General features: G+C 43.4%; 1 protein-coding gene across 3 annotated transcripts in view; it reads left to right on the forward strand.

Annotated features, from left to right (window-relative positions):
- GATA1 (GATA binding protein 1) overlaps positions 1-21,820 on the forward strand; it is a 42,936-nt gene that overhangs the window by 6,465 nt on the left and 14,651 nt on the right. Inside the window, exons 2-4 of one of the 3 annotated variants that reach the window (XM_061614056.1) lie at positions 4,988-5,091; positions 12,557-12,767; positions 18,215-18,607. In XM_061614056.1, the coding sequence (XP_061470040.1) occupies positions 12,596-12,767; positions 18,215-18,607 (565 nt within the window). In that variant the 5' untranslated portion in view covers positions 4,988-5,091; positions 12,557-12,595. The remainder of the gene's footprint in view (positions 1-4,987; positions 5,092-12,556; positions 12,768-18,214; positions 18,608-21,820) is intronic. The other 2 variants (XM_061614057.1, XM_061614055.1) reach the window with 2 other exon arrangements.

The raw sequence follows: 21,820 nt of genomic DNA on the forward strand, positions 1-21,820 counted from the left end.
TTTGGGGAGGAGCAACATAACAGTGAAGAAGTGGTAAGAGGAGGAAGAGCATAGCTCTTTCCCAGCTCCAAATCGTTCCGTCGCAGTTCTTGCCTCTCCAGGGTTTCCAGAATCTGATTTTTAAATATCCCCTTCCACACCCCATCGTGTCCGCCCTTGATTGCCCTTTCTGGAAGCAGCTTTTCAAGATAAAAAAAAGTAATGTCCGGCTACAGTTACGTGTTTGTACCTATAGTGTAGGAATGTGAGCTGGAAAGTCTCATATTCAAAAGTTGCCTTAGTCATGAATTCGCTGGCTGGCATATAATTCTCTCACTGCTTCAGGCCTTCTAATTACAATATGGAGATAATGACCATGTTCGGATGATCATATCTTGCCTTAAGAAGCCGAGATATTAATAAGTCTTTTGGCCATGCATGCAGCCCCTTCACTCCTCCCTTTGCACAAGCAAGCAAACAGACCAGGAAGTGTTTTCATTAACTATGTTGCCAATGTGGTGCTCTTTATTTAATTGATTGGCTGATTGACTGATTGACTGATTGATATCCAGCCTTTCCTCCCAGTAGGAGTCCAGGGCAGCAAACCAAAACACTAAAACACTCTAAAACATCATAAAAACAGACATTAAAATATATTAAGACAAAACATCTTTAAAAACATATTTTTTAAAAAAGGTTTAAAAACATCTTGAAAGGCAATTCCAACACAGATGTGGACTGGGATAAGGTCTCTATTTAAAAGGCTTGATGGAAGAGGAAGGTCTTCAGTAGGTGCCAAAAAGATAACAGAGATGGCATCTGTCTAATATCTAAGGGGAGGGAATTCCAAAGGGTAAGTGCCACTACACTAAAGGTCCGATTCCTGTGTTGTGCAGAACAGACCTCCTGATAAGATGGTATCTATAGGAGGCCCTCACTTGCAGAGTGTAGTGATCAACTGGGTGGTAAGACAATCTTTCAGGTATCCTGGTCCCCAGCCGTATAGGGCTTTGTACACCAAAACCAAGACCTTGAACTTGGCCCAGGAGCTAATGGGCAGCCAGTGCAATTCTTTCACCAGTGCGGTGACATGTTGGTGATGCCCTGCCCCAGTGAGCAGTTGCATTGCCACATTTTGCACCAGCTGCAGCTTCTGGACCAACCCCAAGGGCAGCCCCCAATAGAGCACATTACAGTAATCCAGCCTGGAGGATACCAGTGCATGGACAACAGTGCTCAGACTATCCGGATCCAGAAACAGCCACAGCTGTCTGACCAGCTGAAGCTGGTAAAAGGCACTCCCAGCCACTGAGGTCACCTGGGCCTCTAGTGACAAAGTTGGATCCAGGAGCAACCCCAGACTCCATCCAAATGACTCCATCCAAAGCAGGCAACTGACCAATTATACAAACGTGGGAACCACCAGCTCACATTGTCTCCATTTTGATAGGTTTCAGTCAGTTTATTGGCCCTTATCCAGCCCATCACTGAGTTGAGGCACCAGTCCAGGGCTTGCACCGCCTCTCCCAATTCAGATGTTACAGATAAATAGAGCTGGGTATCGTCTGCATGCCGCTGACACCTCACCACAAATCTCTGGTTGACTGCTCCCAAGGGCTTCATATAGATGTTAAACAGCATTGGGGACAAGATGGTACCCTGTGGCACCCCGCAGCACAACTGCCAGGGGGCTGAAAGACAATCACCCAATGCTATTCTCTGAAAATGACCCTGGAGTTAGGATTGGAACCACTCTAAAACAGTGCCTCCAATACCCATCTCACCAAGTCGGCCCAGAAAGACACCATGGCCAATGGTTGCACTCCCCCTGTTCTTCTACTGATAAAGGTCATCCATCAGGGTGACCAAGGCTGATTCAGTCCTCTAACCTGAACCCAGCCTGAACCCAGATTGGAATGGGTCAAGATAATCTGTTTCATCCAAGAGTACTTGCAATTGCTGTATCACAACCCTCTTTATCACTTTGCTTAAAAGGGGGGTATTTGCAACCAGGCGGTAGTTGTCACAAACCAGTGGGTCCAGGGTGGGCTTTTTCAGGAGTGGTCAGATCACTGCCTCTTTTGATGTTGCTTGACTCCAACTCTCATCAGCCTCTGACAGCATGACCAATGGTCAGGGATGGATGGGAGCTGTAGTCTAACAACATCTGGAGAGCACCACATGAACTATCATTTGCTATTTCATTTGAACCAGGAAACTATGGTTAATGGCTTCAGAACAAGCCATGAAATTAAACGATGGTTTGAAACTGGTTTAATATCCTGGTTTGTTCTGACGTGTGTTAGCCATAATTTCCCAATTCAGACGAAATGGGAAACTATAGGCAACTGAAGAATTCCTGGTTTGTTAGTTCCCAGCATGAGAGGCGGAGCCATGGGGCTGCATGCATGGCCAAAACACTTATTCAGGTGAGATACAATCATCCAAATTCAATAATAATAACCTACTTCTAAGTTTCTTTCTTTATCTGTGTCAGGGGTGGGAGACTTGTGGTCCTCCAGAAGTTGTTGGACTACAACAACCATTATCTCTGACCATTGGCTGTGCTGGCTGGAGCTGATTGGGAGTTAGAGTCCAGCAACATCTGGAATGCCACTGGATTGCCACAGGTTCCCCATTCTTGATCTAGGTATTTTACTTTGCCCTAAGGGGTCACCAAGGCTACTTACAATCTTTACAAACAATAAAAGCAAAAATATAAAATACCAAAAAAAGAACTTCAAAAGACAAAAAGCTAAAACTAGTTCTTATTAAACATGTTCTTAATAAAGAGTGTTAGAGTAATATGTTCTGAAACAAACTCCAGATGTCATTCCGGTGGCTGTGTTTGGTACCAGCTGACATTTCCAGACACTTTGCAGAGGCAGCTCCATGTAGAGTGATCTGGATGTGATCACGTAATGTCTGACAGTGGCTAGATCCAAGAAAGATTGCAGCTGGTGCATTAAACAATGCTGGGCAAAGACATTACTGGCCACAGCTAGCACCTGCCCAGCCAGGACCATAATTACATCCAAGGGAATCCTCAGACTATGAACTTTATCTTTCAAGGGGAGTGCAGACTCACCCAGAACAAAATGTACACCTTGTCTCAAATTATGTTTCCTCATGGCCTCATCATGGTTGATGGTATTAAAAGCTGCTTTGAGACCCAGCAGAACCAATAGCAATTCACTCTCCCTGTCTAGCTCTCCACATAGGTCAGCCACCGGGGCAAACAAGGCTCCTTCAGCCCCAAACCAGGCCTGAATCCAGGTTAGAAAGGAGCAAGACAATAGAGGAGTTCAAATGACCTCCCCTACCAAATGTTGAAATAACACATGGGTGGTGGTGACCATGATGCTGCACAGACTAGCCCTGCCCCACCTCATATGGAGGATCTCTAAGTATGTATATGAGTACATGTGTAGAGCTACTTCATACACTAGCCAAATGTGTGGACTTTGAGGTGCATGTGTCTTAGGAGGGTATCTGTCTAGCCCAGTGGCTCTCAACCTTCTTTGCTCCATTCCCCCCTTTCACCATTGTTCAGAATATAATTCCCCCCTTCCCAAGATAGTCTCTCATAGCGTGTTGACGTTTCGTGAGTGACGGTGGTGTTTCTTGTCAGAGAAAAATTTCTTAGTTTATATTATAACAGAATGTCATGGAGCACTTTCTGGTCTTTAAATAATAATTTAATTTTGCAAATGAAAATAATGCTGCATGTTCAAGAATCGATTTTAATCTGTGACATTCAATAAACTTTATTGAATGTCGCAGATTAAATTAAAAACAAACTACAATTTTACAGATTGTACATAATCTACAGGACATCACACTTTGCTGAATAGTGGTCCCAATTCCCCCCCTGGAACCCTAAAATTCCCCCCCGGGGGGGAATTCCCCCCTTGTTGAGAACCCATGGTCTAGCCCATGTGGCCCCAAGACACCCTTATGTTTTTTTGTTGCCAAATCAGATCTTTGTTCCATCTACTTCAGTAATGTCTACAGACGGGCAGTAGCTCCCCAGGGTTTCAGATAGAAATCTTTCTCCATCCTGCTTGGTGTTATTAGAGACTGAATCTGGGACCTTTCGCATACAAGCTATGCACTCTACTATTCAGCTGTTCAACAACAGTTCTTCCTCTGCAGTGTTTTAAAATTCAATTTAATTACGTCTGTATTTTTTAATATTGATACTTTATTCACAGTTCCCTGATGAGAGTGCCAATGGGTGGAAATGTGACTTGTAAGAGAGATACAATAAACGTATTTGTAGAGCCTGTCACTTGGTGAGGGGAAGGGCAACAGGCTCCTGATTAGTGACCGTTCATGGTCTTCACAGTACAAGTTGTCTGGGCAGGAGAGTCTAAAACAGGAGAGGGGAACCAAATGTGGCCCTCTAGGCTGCGCTGTCTGGCCCTCAAAACTCTCCCCACACTAAATCACTCACTGGCCCTGCTTCATACCCCAAGTGTTTTCCCTGGCTGGAATGCCTCCTTGAACTCTGATTATGCCTCCTGCCCGTCTGGATGGAGGATAGAAAGGGGTGTGTGAATGTGTGTAAGAAATTTACTGTACAAAGGTAACATTTACTTTCGTTGCTCTGCCCACTTTTGCCTCTGGCCTGCCTAGCCCACCACTGGCATGTGGCCCTCGGGCTGGCAAAGATTCTCCATCCCTGATCTAAAAGGTTTCTTTCTTGTTGGTAGAAGCAGCTTTAGCTGTTGAGGAGCTGGATTGATGTTGTTTCAGGATTACTGTTGTCAGTAGGTGTACTTGTTCACCATCTGCTCACCATGTTTATTTGTTTTTTTTATTTTGGGTAGGCTTAAAATGGGGGTGGGGAACCTGGACTACAACTTCCATCAACTCTGATCATTGGCCACGGTGGCTGGGGCTGATGGGAGTTGTAGTCCAACAACATGCCACAGGCTTCCTCAGCCCTGGATTAAAACACATAGATGGAACTGCTTACAGTGGATTTTTTGTCCATTCTGCCTAGCAGCGGCCAGAAAAATGCTTCTGCAAGCTGACAACCAATGTTGAAAGAAGGTGGCCACCTCTGGTGTTCTGTTCCAAGCGTCTGATTCCCCCAGAAATCCTCAGGTATCTAGGCTTCCTCCAGGGGGCATTGCTAGGTCTTTAAAAAACTGAGGGTACAGACTAGGGTTGCCAGGCTCAGGGCCTGATCCTGATCCTGTATCTTTAGGAGAAGAGAAAGTCAGCCAAGTGCAGGTGTTCTTGCAACATTGTAATGGGAAAAACCACAAGGTGGACAGGTCTTCTGTATCTTTAAAAGTTGTGCAGGGGGAAGGGAGAATTCCACCTTGTAGTTTTTCCCATTACAGTGTTGCAAGAACACCTGCACTTGGCTGACTTTCTCTTCTCCTAAAGATACAGGATCAGTCTCAGGCCCTGAGCCTGGCAACCCTAGTACAGACCCATGAAAACACAACTTTGCTTTCACTATAAATATATGCAAATTTAGGCTGACTTTCAGAGGAAAAGGCACACTGTAAGCAAAGTTTAAAAAGCTTTTAAAGACAAGGGATGCAGAAGGGGAAGGAGATCTGGGACCCACTGCTGAAGATCCAGGATTCCCCCCCCCAGCCCTTAAAAACATCCCTGGCTGCCTCTCTACTGTTGATCAGAAAGCTGTTTGAAGATTATTTTTATTGTACTTACTTGCTGTGATTTTGTTGCTCTGTTAAAAATTATTCATAAGCCACCTTGTGCACCCATGGGGGTCCCATGTAGGGACAGCACTTTTAAAACACAACAAACACATATAAAATTCATGCCTGAAATCTAGTCCAGCCAATAACACAGCCCAATCCCCTCCCACAGAACAGAATCAAGGAGGTCCTTTAAAGGCCCCAGAGGTGGAAAGGGGTAGGAAATGAATCAGAGGACAATAGCGCTATTAGTCCCACATTCAGAGGAAGCTGGCATCTGTACAAGGTTGATTTCAAAAGGGTTCCTTTGGTGCCTTGTGATGACTGAACATACTGCAAAGATGGGGCCGATAAGGCCTGGCACCAGGTCCAACTGCCATTTGCAGAGGGGAGGAACAGGGTCCTAGAAGGATGGGGATGCAAAGTTCTCTGTGGGAAACCAAAAGAACGGGGCAGGCAGAGAGTCACAAACTGTAGTGGAAGGCTGTGTGGAAGGGCTTTACGAGCTGGGATTGCTTGGCTCTGTTTTCAGTGAGTCTCAGAAAAAGAGTGCAGTACAGATAGATGCTGGTGCTCCCTTAAGAGCAATGGAGACTGGTCCATTAGGGTGCATGGGGCACTGCCCCATCAGCCTCTGTCTGCCGTCAGCCAGCACCCACCTGCACGCCTTCTCGCTTGCATCAAGTCCAAGGGGTGGCACTGGCTGTCACTTTCCTCTTCCTTAGTCTCAGTAGAATTGCCATTATAGACCTCAGCAGGGAGGTGGATGAGGGCAAAAACTAGAATGAGTTGGCTCTGAATTCCATTGGCTCTGGCTCCATCTACTCTTGGCTCCCTGCCTCCCACACCACCAGTCTAAAAGCAGGACACCAGCCCCCACTGGGAGAGAAACACCCCCAAATCTTCTCCTTCACTCTCACAAGTTTGTGGTGATTGCTACTTGCTTAGGATCTAAACAGATGTGACACAGAAGACTGGATCACCCAACATTTTTTTTTTTTTTAGAAAACATTAATGTGGCCACAAGGGTTCAGATTTTGAGTGGCACAGTAGTTCCAGAAAAAGCAATATTTAACCCTTCAGTGTAGTGTAGTGGTTAGAGTGTTGGACTATGACCTGGGAGACCAGGGTTCGAATCCCCACACAGCCATGAAGCTCACTGGGTGACCTTGGGCCAGTCACTGCCTCTCAGCCTCAGAGGAAGGCAATGGTAAAACCACCTCTGAATACCGCTTATCATGAAAACCCTATTCATAGGGTCACCATAAGTCAGGATCGACTTGAAGGCACTCCATTTCCATTTCCAACCCTTCCTCATGTGCCTGATCTAATGCCTTACTATCTAAGATGTAATTAGCCAGGGTTAGAAAAAAAAATACATTTACAACTTTCACTATCAGCAAGGATCTCCGCAATAAAAATGACATTTTTACCTAAGTTAACCTTTTTATTTCATGCGCTCCCTGTTCACATCTTGGAAAAACAATTAAAGATTTGGCAAAAAGAAATCGAACAATTTATTTTTAATAAAAAATTACCCAGAATTAAAAAAACATTATTATACCAACAATCCAAAAAGGGGGTGGGGTGGGGAATTCCACACTTAAAACACTATTTTGATGCCAACCAATTATATCATCTTATTTTTATAATATTGGATAATAAAACAAAAAGATGGGTTCAACTAGAAAATATTTTAGTGAAAGGTATTCCATTAGGGGTAATACTCTTCAGAAAACCCTCAAAAACTTTGTTACAACAATTAAAAGAAAATCCATTCACTAATACTTTACTACAAAGCTGGCAAAGATGGGGAAAATATCTTTTATCTAAGACATCACCTATGACACCATGCTTTTTTCACCCAGAATTTTATAATACCAATAGATACTTACCTTGGCAGCAGTGGAGAGAGAAGGGGTTTTATCATCTTTGTGATTTTTATGTTAATGGTTCCCCAATAACACAGCAGGCCTTTACAACAGCACTGGAGGGACAAAAGCTTCAATGGCTACACTGGAGACAGACAGTTAGCAGACTTTATACACCGTCCCAACATTAAAGAAGTAGGAAGGACAAGTTTATCCCCCTTTGAAAATATTATATTGGCAGCAAGAGATAGGGATAGGGGTACTGTGTCAAAAATTTATCAACTTTTATTAGATAAAGAAGGTGAGAACTTATCTGGATTAAAGAGAGTATGGGAAGGTGATTGGCGAGTAGAAGTTGAGGATGAAGAATGGAAAAAGTTTTGGAATAAACCTCTGGTGAAAACCTCTTCCAACCAAATAAGAGAAACCATGTTAAAAATAGCTCACAGATGGTATTTGACACCAATACATCTATCTTGAATTAATCAGATACACTCCTCCAGATGTTGGAGAGGATGTATAATGGCTGGAACTTATCACCACAGGTGGTGGGAGTGTGCCTCAGTGCAAACATTTTGGACTTTAATCTTTAATGAAATTGAAATAATCATCTCCAAACAAATAGACAGAACACCACAATTGGCAGTGCTGAATCTATTTGAAGGAGTAAACAAAGGTATAATCTACAAAACTCTATTAGGCCATTTACTGATGGCCGCCAGAATTACTATAGCTATGCATTGGGAAACATTACAAGGAGCTACAGTAGATTATTGGCATAGGAAAACATGGTATCTTGCATTCATGGAAAAATTAATGATCAAATTGAGAGCATCCCAAGGTATCACCAAGAAAGACAATTTCTATGAAACTTGGTATCCATTTATAGTCTATGTAAATCAAAAAGAAGATGGTAGAAGGCTTCCACCACATTACACTTGAATCTGGAATGCCTAACATTGTATGTGAGTTAACTTTGTCTTTTTTGTTTCAGTATTTCTAAGTTGATAGACAATGATAGGTGCTTTAAAAACTCATATTGATATATGTATGTGTCCTATATTTGTTTTTTGTTTTTAACTTTATCTTAAGAATTTTCTGGTCTCTATTATATCTGGGCTTTAAATTCAATATTCTGCAGCAAATGGGAGGGGGGAGTTTCAGGTTTGTTCTGGTTACATAATTTTTCTTTTTATGTCAAGCAGCACTCGTGCTTGGAGGCTGTAATTAATGTGTAATTCTGTATTTTAAAAGTTTTTTAAAAAGAAAAAAATTCATAAGCACAATGCAAGTACCTGTATTTTCTGCAAGGAATAACAGGTAACACATATGGCTGCTTCCCCCCTCCCTCTCATCAGCCACTGTCTTAGTCTCACAACAACTCTGGGAGGTACAGTAGGCTGAGAGAGAGTTTCATGGTTAAGTGGGGATTTGAATCCGTGTCTCCCCAGTCCTCCTGGTCTGACACTCCCCAATCTTAGCCTGACATGCTGGCTCAATATACTCAATATATTAAGTGGGATACACACTGTAACAAACTTAAGTCACACACAGACACACAAATGTAAAACTGCCATACAGAACTTTGGTGCCGAAGGCCCCATTTTTTTCTGAGGCATAATCAGATCCAGAGCTTGGAAAAGTTACTTTTTTGAACTACAACTCCCATCAGCCCCAGCCATCGTGGCCACTGGATTGGGCTGATGGGAGTTGTAGTTCAAAAAAGTAACTTTTCCAAGCTCTGATCAGATCTGGAAGCTGATATCGGAGAGGAAAGTGAGTATGTCACTTCTGAGAAAGAAAGACAGATCAGAGAAAAGAGATAGCGGAAGGAGGGTTAATCTTAGATTGACGAGTTCACTCTGTCGCTAGTAAAGGGGTTCCTTTGTGTTTTGTGTTTCTTTGTCCCATGGGAATCTGTTGCTGTGCATCAATGTACCTTGCCACAGTGTTTTAATGGGAGGAATTAGAATGGTGCCAGTGTGGTCCTGTTTTTACACTGTATCGACAGGTTGTGTGTCTGGTCAGATGTGCAGAATAATGCTAATCAGCTATTTGGTACTATAGCAAGTATCTGATTGAAGCCCATAGTGGTGTAGGATGCCATCTCACTTCTTTTCTGGTGGATATAATTGAGTCTGGCTTAACCCCTTTTCTTTTTGCACTTTGAAACCATCCCAATTTCTGTTCTTTCCCCATTTTGGATACTGAATAATACTGCCTTTGATTTCTCAATTCCAAGGTGGAATTAGGCTGCTGGAATTAGGGTGGAGAACTGCACACACAGAGACACACATTTACAGACATGATTCTGGATACTAAAATCTAGAGCTAGTTAGAAATACTTGGGTTGTAGCTAATGTTAGTCCTACTCAGAGTAGACTCATTGAAAATAATGGACATTAACTTTGGTCCATTTATGTCACTGGGTCTGCCCTGAGGATAATTTAGCTGGATACAATCCCTTGTATGTAAGGAGACGGCATGTGTCCTACTTTACAAAGAACAGCCCCCTGTTTGAGGGCTGTCCAGTCCAAGTTTGGTTTCAGGATAAGGAACCGTAAAAAGGGAGAGTTGCAGAGGCCTTGAAGTTGCCATCAATATTTAGGAGCACCACCTGGTTAGCAGACTAAGCAGGCGCCAAAGTCACCCTGGTATCTTCCCCACTATGGTGAGATGTATTCTATTATCACTGGCCACCCTACTTGTGGGGTTGCTTGCCTTGACATCAGTTTGTTTCAGCTACAATTGTGTGCAAATGGCCTCTCAAAAGTGCCCATCCTATCTGTATGCAGAGAAATTGGAGGAACCGTTTCACCAAAGTTCTCCAGGAGAAAGAGGAATTCTCCAACTGTTTCTCAGGGGCTGGGCTCATGATTAGCAGTGGCAGTAGTTTTCTCCCCTAAGGATTTTGTGGTTGTTTCCTCTGTATGTGGCAGTAAGAGCACCTGTATTAGCAACCTGGCCAGGATTTTGGATCCTCCACGGTGCCCTGGACTTAGCAGTGCTCTCGGGCATTGCGGGAGATGGGAAATGGTGGCTGCTACAGACACATATAAATAATGGTGGAGATATTCAGATAAAATTTTGGCAGAGTGGCATTTTTTTCTAGAGGGATGAAATTTTATCAGAAAAAATGCATTCTGAAAATTTTTGGCTCAGCTCTAGTTTCAGCTTTTTATGTAAGCCACCTCTGCAGGTTGAGCATTCCTGCTCTTGTAACATGCATCCAACCTCTTAAAAGAGGTATGGGTGGGCATAGCAGCATTGATAATCCCATCTGCAGCACTTCTACTTTCTCATCCGTTATGTGTTGACTGGATATTGTGCTACTGACTTTGAAATGGGATGTTCAGATTATCCCCCAAAGGCCAAAATGCAAACACTGCAAACTGATATTGGGTATACTGGTTGCTGGTGACAGAGCTAGATATCCAAGACAGGAACAGGCAGTTCAAGGATTGGTTTCCACATCCAGTGCCAAGATAAATCGCAAAAACAAGACGAGGAACATACATAGTATTGACCTCAGTTCCTGCATATAGTTTCCCTCCCTGATGGTCTTCCGGAAACTTGTAAAAACGATTTTGTTCTGGAGAGCGTTTGGTTGGGACTGATGGGTCAGCCTGACACTGTTTTAAGTTTTTTATCTTTTATTTTTATCTTTTAAGTTATTTTATTCTCACTTTCTTATGTGTGTGCACATATATACATGTATGTATGTTTGTATGTGTATGCATAATGCATTTTATGTATTTTAATAGTATTTTATGCATTTTAATTTACTGTAATGTTTTGTGTTTTTATTGTGTATTTTATTATTAAATGTGTGCAATTTTATTGTAGCTGCCCTGAGTGCCCTATTGTAGGGTAGAAGGGCGGGATAGAAATATTTTAAATAAATAAATAAATACATCACTGAATACATATATAAAGATCAGAGTAGATGAAGACATCCTGTGAGTAATAAATATTATTCAATAACATGGTGGGAGACAAGAAGGGCTTTTTTGGCAAGGCAATTTTTTTCCAGATGCAAGAAAGGCTTTTGATAGAGTAGAGTGGGAGGTTGTCACTGAGAAATTCATTTGAAGTAGCCATAAAGAATAAAGAGAATATTAAAGGTCAGATAGGAAGAGGTTAGATAATTATGGTTGCACGTGTGCTAAAAGTAGCGCAGAGCTTGCTAGAAAAGCTTGGAGAACAGCTTGCACACTGAGATTTGACCAATGGAAGTGAAAAGTCTGGAAAATCATGGTCATGAATAAAATTACCAGCTATAAACTGTTATGGGAAGGAAAGGGCAATCAATATAGACTTGAAAAGAATGTGGATGCCATTGCCTCAGTGGGCTCCTTTGGGAGGAAGGGTGAGATATAAATTTAATAAATACAATTGTTCAGTACTGGAATCAGTAGACTGGGTGAGAAGTAAGTTCAATGGGGCTTACTCCCCCATGTGTGTAAAGGACTACAGCCCAGGTAGCTTGTATTAGTTCAAAACAAATCCATCCATGTGCATGTGTGTGTGTGTGTGTGTGTGTAGGATCAACTGTAAATAATAAAACTTTGAAAATTAGAAATAGGAATGAGAATATTTAAAGGTTAAAAGTTGGATCCCACAAATTACATATCTTTCTGTATGTTAGTGATATAAATATGGGTAACAAATAACTTGTGGACCCAGGCCCTGAGGGGAAGTGGTATGGGAGGCATGTATGAGACTCTTCTGGATGGCAATGGCAGGAGCACAACAGAGCTGAGGAACAGCTGGGGGAGGGAGGAAAGAGACCTGGAGGGCACCTCGTTGGCTACCCTTGCTGTAGAGTGCTTTGGAACTAAAGGCAAAATTCCTGTTAAATCACCAGGTTTATTCCTGGGTGAATAAAATTCACAAGTGCTGATTCCGATCACCCTCTCTAACCACCAGGCCCCAGGAGTGTATTAGATCTCATTCAATTCCCAGACCCAGGAAGCTGGACTTAGCTCCTTGCTCGTGTGACACACCCTTTTTTCATCCTTGTAGGTTTTATCATCTGTGGAGAACTCTAAATAAGAGTGGGCAATGGATTACTCCACTGTGGGGGGTCAGGATCCTGCCTCCCAATATTTGGAACCTTCCCATTTACAACCTAATGATGACTCAGACCTCTTCTTTCCTGGTTCAGAGGATGTTGATTCTGGGGCCGTGCCCATGTATTTCTCTCGTATGCCTGAATCCTACAGACACTCTCCAGGTAGGTATACAATGCTTGCGCCTTGACCACACTGAGGCCACAGCTTAGCCATAGCTCCTCCTTCTTTTATTATTATTATTATTATTATTATTATTAAGCAGCTCTGGAAGCTCTGAGTGGTATTCAATGCTAGTCCTACTCAGAGCAGAACCACTGAAGTCAATAGACACAACTAACTTATGTTCATTAATTCCAATGGGTCTACTCTGAGTAGGATTTCACTGACTACAACCCTAAACCCTTTGTCCTGGATGTCCTTTTTAATCATACATGGGTGGATGCACTGGTAGTACTTGCCAAAAGCACTGAGCATTCTCAGAGGCACTTTTACTGTTACTTAACATGTTACAGGTCTAAGCCCTGGCACTGAAAACTGGTTCAGGGACTAAACTTTGTAAACCCTGGCTTAAATTAAGCTCTAAATGTAATAGCCTTCATTTGTGGCCATCATGTTCTAGATTCTTGTGATAGTGACTAGGCTAGTGTACCTTGCCTCAGAATTTCTGGCTGATTGGCTTACATTGGTATTGCTGTTTTCACCTTGCACCTTGCACCTTTCAAGTATATTGCAGCCAATTGTTATAGTGTGGGATACTCCAGTTCAGGGTTCCAGTCAGCCAACCATGCTCTTTTCCAAGTTACTACATCACTTTCCCACCACCAATTTTCTATTCCCCCCCCCCAAAAAAAGACAATCAGGCTGTAATCCTATCCCCACTTGTCTGGGAGAAAGCCACACTGAATTCAGTAGGATGTACTTCTGAACAGACATGATTGGGATTGCAGCCTCAGTGTTCTATGGCCACTGAGCATTCACAGTCCTCACTGGATTGTTTGGGGAAGGGGTTCCAGATAATGCCCTCTTGTGCAGAGGTATGGAAGTGGATCCCATTAGGGGGTGAACAGGTCTACCTTCTGTGGGTCACTTTGAAAGGTGGGTGGGGCCACCCACCTGTCCATCACATGACATCATATGACATCATGTGATTCAATTTTAAACCTGCAGCTGAAAAAGAATAGGCTCCCAATTCTTCCTTTCTTACTTTGAAGCCATGGCTTGAATTACAAAAAGAGTTCAAGCCACTGCTGCAGATTCCCCCCGAGTTTGAATTCAAGCTGCTGTTGCTGCTGCTGCAAAGGATGAGTTAGGAGTGCACTTTGTGCGCTCCTGATTCTTCCTTTTGAATTTGGTATTTGGACAGGCTTTACCTGTTCCATGCCAAATGTCTTATGACATCAGGTAATGGACAGATAGCCATGGGCCAAATGGAGAGGCTTGGTGGGCCTAATAAGACCCAGGGGCTGAAGGTTCCCCACTGCTGCTCTTGTGCATAGACATTGTAGGTTTGGCTGCATAAGGATCAGCAGTCAAATAATGAGTCTGCTATTGGTATGCAGAATTGAGCAAAATGCAATGCTTGGGTTCACACATCACAGTAAACTACAGTTAAAAGTTTACAGTGAACACACAGATGGCTCGTATTTCTGTCTTAGTGTGGGTGAGAGAAACAAATCACAATCTGTGGCTTAGCATTACACCCAAACCAGACGTTGTGGTTTGTTTTGCTCCAGAGAAACTGCAGCGTGAAACTAAGGTTTGTTTTTGGCTTACCATCTGTGGTTTGAGTGGGAAAAAAAGCATGATTCCTGGTTTGGGCATAATGCTAAGCCAGGAATAGTGGTTTGCAGAGCTTGGAAAAGTTACTTTTTTGAACTACAACTCCCACCAGCCCCAGCCAGCATGGCCACTGGATTGGGCTGATGGGAATTGTAGTTCAAAAAAAGTAACTTTTCCAAGCTCTGGTGGTTTGTTTCTTCCACTTGCACTACAGCATGAGGGAAGTAGGAACCATCTCCATGTTCATGATAAAGCATTAGCTGTAACTGATGTAAGAATTGGGCCGATGACTCATTGGCATCTCTCTCTTTTTGGGGAAGGGCCGTAGCTCAGTGGTAGAGAGGGTCTGCTTTGAATGCGGAATGTCCCAAGTTCAATCCCCTGGAAAGAACCCTGCCTCAAACCCTGGAGAGCCACTGCTAGTCAGTGTAGATGATACTATGCCAGATCGATCAGTGATCTAACTCATGCTAGGTAAAAGACTTATACTAAGGCAGCTTTCTATGTTTCTATGCTCCTCAGAAAGGAGGAAGGATCTGCTTGACACATGCAGGAGAATGAGGTGGCACTTCAAGCTGCTACTAAGGGAAGCCATTTTTTTATGTATGTGTGCATCTGGCAACTAACCTGGCCCACTTCATTCATACCTTACACACATATCCAAGCACCGATGGAGGGCTGCCAACAGGGAGAGGAGAGGTCAGCAGCCAGAAACTTCAACACACTCACACTGACCTCTGAGTGTAGGAGGGAAGGATGCAGCGGGCACTGAATCAGGCCCAAAGTACTTAGGTTTTGTAAAACAGAATTTCAATGTGCGTTTAAAAAACAATATCCCTACAAATTAAACAAACACACCAACCAACAAACCAGCACGTCAGTCTGTTCCCGAGTACTCTCTCTGCTTCCTGGGTTTTCTTTTTAAGTAAGGGAGCATTCAAAATATCCACAATCTGCAATTTAAAGTGGTGCAGTCCAATCTCCCATCTCATTCCCACGTCATTCTACTGCCTATGTAGACCAGGCCACGGATTTAGAATTGGTTGGGTGAGGGAGGAAAGACATTTGATTGGAAAGATGTTCACACCTCCTTACCCGATTTTGAGCAGGGAAATACTCAGGTTCACCAAAGGCTGAAATGCAGCTCGAGTTTTTAATAAATAAATAAATAAGTGAAAATACCTCGTCATTTTTAAAAACTCACACATGGCAACTTTGAATATTAGCTTTGAGGGCTTTTCGGATATTCCTTACAGATTCCAAATCTTAGATTCTGTGTAAGACTTTTTATGCGCCTTGGGAACATAGGAAATTGCCTTGTGCTGAGTCAAAACATTGGCCTGTCTTGCTCAGTATTCCCTCTACTGCCTGGCAGCTGCTCTCCCAGATTTTCAGACAGGGGTCTCCCCCGGCCTTCTCTGGACATGCCTGGGATTAAAAAGCATCAAAGCAGATGCTCTACCACTGAGCTACGGCCCTGTCTTTGAGCATGTTAAGAATTTGAATGGTGATTTTCAAATGCAAATTGAAACATTGATAATTGGTGTGGGTTTTTTCTTTTTTCCATCACTTGCTAGTCATAACGAGCCAGGGGGCCTAAAAGTATCCAGGACGGGCAGCATGAAACAGTAACATTAAAATATCTAGCCCTAACCTCCCCGCCTGCAACCCCCTCCTCCACCGCAGTTAGGCTTGAAAAACTTCGGTAAAAGGTTTTTTTCCAGCCTAATTGCTGCCGGAGAGGGGTGAAGAGGGATGTTGCGGCTCCAGTGGGGAAGCTCCAGGGACTGCAACCAGCTCAGGGGCCACCTGTTCTTCATCCCTGCCCTCAATAGTTAGTGTTTGATCCAGTTTCTCTTTGTCGCTTCCCATCCCCTTTTACACGTGCTGCTCCACATATGGGAATTTCCTGTGTCCCCCCCCCAGTTGGTAATCCTCTTGTGAGCTAAGCAGTGCACTCCTGGGACAACGGTGTGTACCTAGCAATTACTTAAGATTCCAACTAGATCAGGCTCAAGTTGTCTAATATGTTTTTTTATTAAGGTTATCTAAATTATTCAATAACTATAACATTACATTTTAATAAAATATTTACAAAGTGCCAGATTTTTATAAAATCCCAGTGCCTTTGTGCTCATTGGTCAACACACTGAAAATCTGGAGTGAATCTATTTCTTAGTGCGCAATTGGTAAAATACTTCTCTACACACTTCCGGGGTTTGTCCTTAAGTACAAGGGCTGGCAAGGCTGGCTGCCGTTTCTTCTTTTAAAAGACAGTTGAAAATACATAGACTGTCACCCCCCATGGCTACGTTTGGTCAGGTGCACTAATAAATTATATCTGTTATTGACAGTCGTGCAGCAACATCTCACATAGCAATCACAATAGCAATGGGGGTTTATCCAGGAAAATGCAATATCACTGCAACTTTGGTAAAAGTCTTTATTTATTACATTTATGTCCCACCCTTCTTCTAGGAAGGAGCCCTACTTTAAATTGTGGCCTGCAATCAACAGTCCAAGTCTTGCGGATTACAGACCACAAATTATAGTAGGAAAACATGCACTTAATGCCTCCACTGATTGCATAAAACAGCCTTGAGACACTTAGCACTATGGAAACAAAGCAGATGTTGTGGTTGCCATTGTTAAACAATTGGGTCGGAAATCAATTGCAAAACAGGAAGAGATCTCCCAGTAGATCTCAGTCTATTTTCTGCCTGCCCCTGTTCTAGAGCATCCGCTTCAATATAATGGTGCCATTCCCTATAGATTCCAATGTGGCACTGGCTATACTCTTCCTCAATAATTAGCCACAGCAGCTGAGTGTCTCTGAGCAGCCCTCTGCGTTTGCTTCCTCTCCTCTTGTCATTGCCTCCACCACTTTCTCTGCTGTGCATGCACAATAATTCAGGAGACGTGGTGGCTCCAGGGCAGCAGGCCAGGGATAGGGTTAATAGTCCTACAATGCATCATTAAATTTCCTCTCACAGTATGTGATGCCACTGCTTAGATGCCTTTTTTAAAAAGACCTAGACAAAAACAGGGATGATTGATCTGTCACTGGCTATTAGTCCAGCAGTGACAAGAACACTGAGTCAGAGGCGACAGTGTCACCAACTGTGGAGCCCGACCAGGTTCCCCACTTTGAGGCTGATGTTGGTGATGAGGGAACCACTGAACACAAGGCTGGCTGGCTGGCAGGAGCCCACTGAACCAGGGCCTGTAGAACCAGAGCCAGCTCCTTCATAGCTGCCTTCCTCTTGACTCGGGAACCAAGAGCCTCCCACAATGTAGAGCGGACACCAGGCAGGAGGCCATGGAATATAGGAGAAGCATCTGCCTTCAGAACAGAGTGATGGCCCTTTAGGTTCTAGTTCATGAGAGGGCAGGACATAAGAGAGATGGACTGGACTGCAGGTAGGGGCTCAAAAAGGCCTCAGTTCCAGCCCTTGTGAGAGCAGGTTTTTCACTAGGAGTTCTCCATGGTGCTGCAACAACCAACCTCATGGCCCCAGATTCCCCCACAGGACCACAACAGGACAAGAGGCAAATATACTTCTGAGTACCTGGGTGGGGGGTGGGGGTGGAAGGAGAGGTAATTTGTCTCTGTGCCCTGCCTGTGGGCTTCTTAGAAGCATCTTACTGGCTGGTGCTGGTAACAGGATACTGAATTTGACAGGCCCTCGGTCTGATGCAGCAGGGCTGTTCTTACGCCTGCCAGCCAAATGCTCGTGTAGGCTCACTTCCATCTACATCTTTACACACTATGATCCCACCATCACCACACACAATGTAACATTTTCTTTTATTTCCCCCACCCCAACAGTGCGGCAATTGTATCCCATTCTCAATGGTTTGCAATGGGTGGATGGACACCCCTACAGCACAGCAGCTTGGGCCTCTAGCACCTCTGGAAAGCCCCACGCTGGGCTTCCGATCTACACCTCAGCAACGTCCTCGTATCAGACTCTCCAAGCCCCTTCCTCACCCAAGGACCTCACCCCCGACGACAAGGGGAGTCCCAGATACCTGGAGATGTTGAAGACAGAGCGGATGAGCCCCACGCATGCCGAACTGCTGCCATTGGGAACTTCAACTGGTGCAGCCCATACTGCTTATGCTATGGGGCAGGAGTATGGATACTTCCAGCCGGCTGGGAGCCCCCTGACAGCTGGGTATTCCCCCAAAATACGGGGGGCAGCACAACTCTCTCCTGCTGGTGAGAATTTCTGATGGGTATCACACAGGCCACAGAACAAAGTGGGGTTGGACTCGATGGCCTTATAGGCCCCTTCCAATTCTATTCTTCCATGATTCTATGACTGAGAGGACACAATGGACTGCACCACCCCAGACCTCCTTCAAATGCTTCTCTGCATTAAAAAAAAAATCCTTGCTGAGGAAAACTTAAGGAGAAATCATGGAGTCTTTTGCTTGCTGTGCTGGTTTTCTGTTGGCAGAGAATTGTGTCTGTGCTTTTTAATGCCTAGAAGCATACCAAAATGTGACACACACCCCAACCTGTAGCCTGATGTGGTACAGTCCATTCTACCATCTTATTGTGCTACAGGTACAAATCAGGGCCTTGACTTGAATCTTGAGTGCAACATTAACCACGTCACGAGCTGCTGAAAGATAACCTAAGGTTACATCCACCCCATACATTTAAATCATTCTTATACCACTTCAACCATCATGGCTTCCCCCAGAAAATCCTGGGAACTGTAGTACATTAAGAGTGCCAAGACCTATTAGAAGATCCCTCACAGAGCTACAGTTACCAGCACCCTTGAAAAGCTACCATTTCCAGGATTCTTTGGGGAAAGACACGGCTGTTAAAGTGGTACAAGAGTGCTTTAAATGTATGGGATGGATGCAGCCTTGGTCACCTGAGACTCTGGTGAAGGCTTGCTTTCACTACCCATGCAGCAGAGCAGTGGCTCCCAAACCTTTTTCCCCACAGACCACTTAAAAGTTGCCGAGGGTCTTGGTGGACCACTTAAATGAATTTTCTGCCTGTTGCAGCAATTGTAATGTGCTGTGTTAGATGCTGTATGAATTTAAATTGTATTTTTATTGCTTTTTTATTATACAGAAATAAATTGTAAAGGGTTCACATTGTAATGCAATATAAGAAATAAAAGAAGCAATAAAAATACAGTTAGAAATTAAGGCTGCAATCCAATATGTGTCTACTCAGAAGTCAGCTCCATTGGGTTCAATGGGACTTACTCCTGGGTAAGTGTGTATTGAATTGCAGCCTAAGAAAACATTTCATGTGGGCATGCCCTGGACCATCTGAATGAAGCTTGAGGGCCACTGGTGGCCCACAGACCACACTCTGGGAACCCCTGCAGTAGAACAAAGCAGAAGCATCAGATTCCGTGGCTGACTGTGCTTAATCCATGGCAAAGGGAAGGATGGAGACTTAAGAAGCCGTTTTTGTGCCCGGTACTGGATTGGCCAGATCTCAGGATGTTGACTTGCGGCTTTATGGTTTTGGTCTCCTTTTGAGGGGGTGAAGTCACACTGGCAACTCCTAGCGCTACCCAATCCTTGCTGTTCCGCTGCATGTTATATGAAACACGAGCAACTGCAGTGGATTTTCCACACTGGTGCTTTTTGCGTGTGCACATCCTGCTACGTTCTGTCCACACTAGAGATGTGAAGGCCCAGAAAAAAATTGGAAAAATGGGGGGGGGAGACTTTTTTTCTGAAAATTTCTGCTTTTTTCCCCCTAGAAAAATGGGGGGGGGGCATGGCCTCCTCCTTCCCATTTTCTCCTGAGCCTTCCCATTTCTAGTCCATACTACTGGGCGTTGCATAGCTATGTGGTTGCGAAAGGACGATTCCTCTTAAGGAGAGGGCCGTAGTTCAATGGAAGAGCACCTCATTTGCATACAAAAGATCCCAGGTTCAATCTCTAGCATCTCCAGGTAAGTCTAGGAAGTAATCATATCTGAAAACACTGGAGAGTTGCTATCAGCCAAAGCGCACCAACAGTACCCAATGTGTTGCCTTCCATATATTGTTGGAGTACAACTTCCATCATTACTGGCCACTGGCCATTTTGGCTGGACCTTGCTGGGACTGATGGAAGTTGTAGTCCAACAACATCTGGAAAGCAACAATGGCATAGACAATACTGGGTCTGACAGACTAATAGTTTAACTCGATACAATACAGCTTCCTACGTTCCTAATTCATTTGAGCGTGCTATTTTTTAAGAACAGTTTTTAAACAATTTTTGATCATTTAAAAGAGTTGCACTGCCATACTTATTTTATTTAGGCACCATTGTATAATTACAAGATAAATCACACACACACTCACATTGATAAAATGGTGCTGACCGGAAGGGCAGTGTGGTTTTTTTCAAATTAATTTTAAAATTAGCACTAAAATGCTTTTTCATTTAAGTGCTATTATGTTACTATTTTAATGCTTGTTGAAAAAAAAGTAAACGTGCCAATCGTGTGGATCACCCAGATGATATTTCCCATTTCAGTAGTCTCTATGGAAAGCGTGGTACTTATGCTGGAAGCACCTATATGATCTGGGCAGCCAAGTTCAGTGGTTCCCACACTTTTCCCCCCATGGACCACATGGAAATTGCTGATGGTCTTGGTGACCACTGAATGGTTTTTCTATCTGTTGTGTAATTGTAATGCACTGTGTTAGAATAAACATTCATATTTGTTTTTAATTGTATTTGTATTGGTTCTTTATTACTTACATTGAATTTTATAGTATTACAATTTGCATTCCATAGAATTCAAATTGTAATACAAAGAATACAATATAAGAAACAAAAGAAGCAATACCAATAAGTTAAAAATCAACATGACTAATGTGGATGTACTGCAGACCACCTGCAGGAAGCTCAGAGATTACTGGTAGTCCACAGACCACAGTTTGGGAACTTCTGGCCTAGCTGACCAGCACTTTTTCATGTTACTGACATGGTATCACAGCTGACCACCATGAAGCCTTTTTCCAGAGGCAATCACGAGACAAAGTTAATGTACAAACTGAATTTAAGAGTAGCAGTATCCAAAGGCAACTTTTAAAAATGCAAGAGTGCCACAGCTTAATCTTGCTGATTAATTTTACCATCTGAACTCTGTAAAGTCTTCCTCTCTACATTCCAAATGTGTGGGATGTTTCTGTCCGACACAATACTCTGTAATGTACTCTGCACATGCTGAGTGGCACTCTTATTATGACTTTACATGTTCCAGATCTGGTCTCTGACACTGAAAACAGGTTCTGAAGCTGACTTCTTAGATTTTAGGGTTTGCTTATAGGTCAGAGGCCAACTCTTACTGGAAATTGAGCCCTGGCAGCATTTCTTAGACTTTCAGAAATTGTCCTTCTTTAATATTCCACTTCCAGGTTCCGATGAATCATTGCTCATAATAGTTCTTGCCTG

Source organism: Rhineura floridana, chromosome 3 (assembly GCF_030035675.1).
Source record: "Rhineura floridana isolate rRhiFlo1 chromosome 3, rRhiFlo1.hap2, whole genome shotgun sequence".
In the NCBI taxonomy this organism is placed as follows: Eukaryota; Metazoa; Chordata; class Lepidosauria; order Squamata; family Rhineuridae; genus Rhineura; species Rhineura floridana.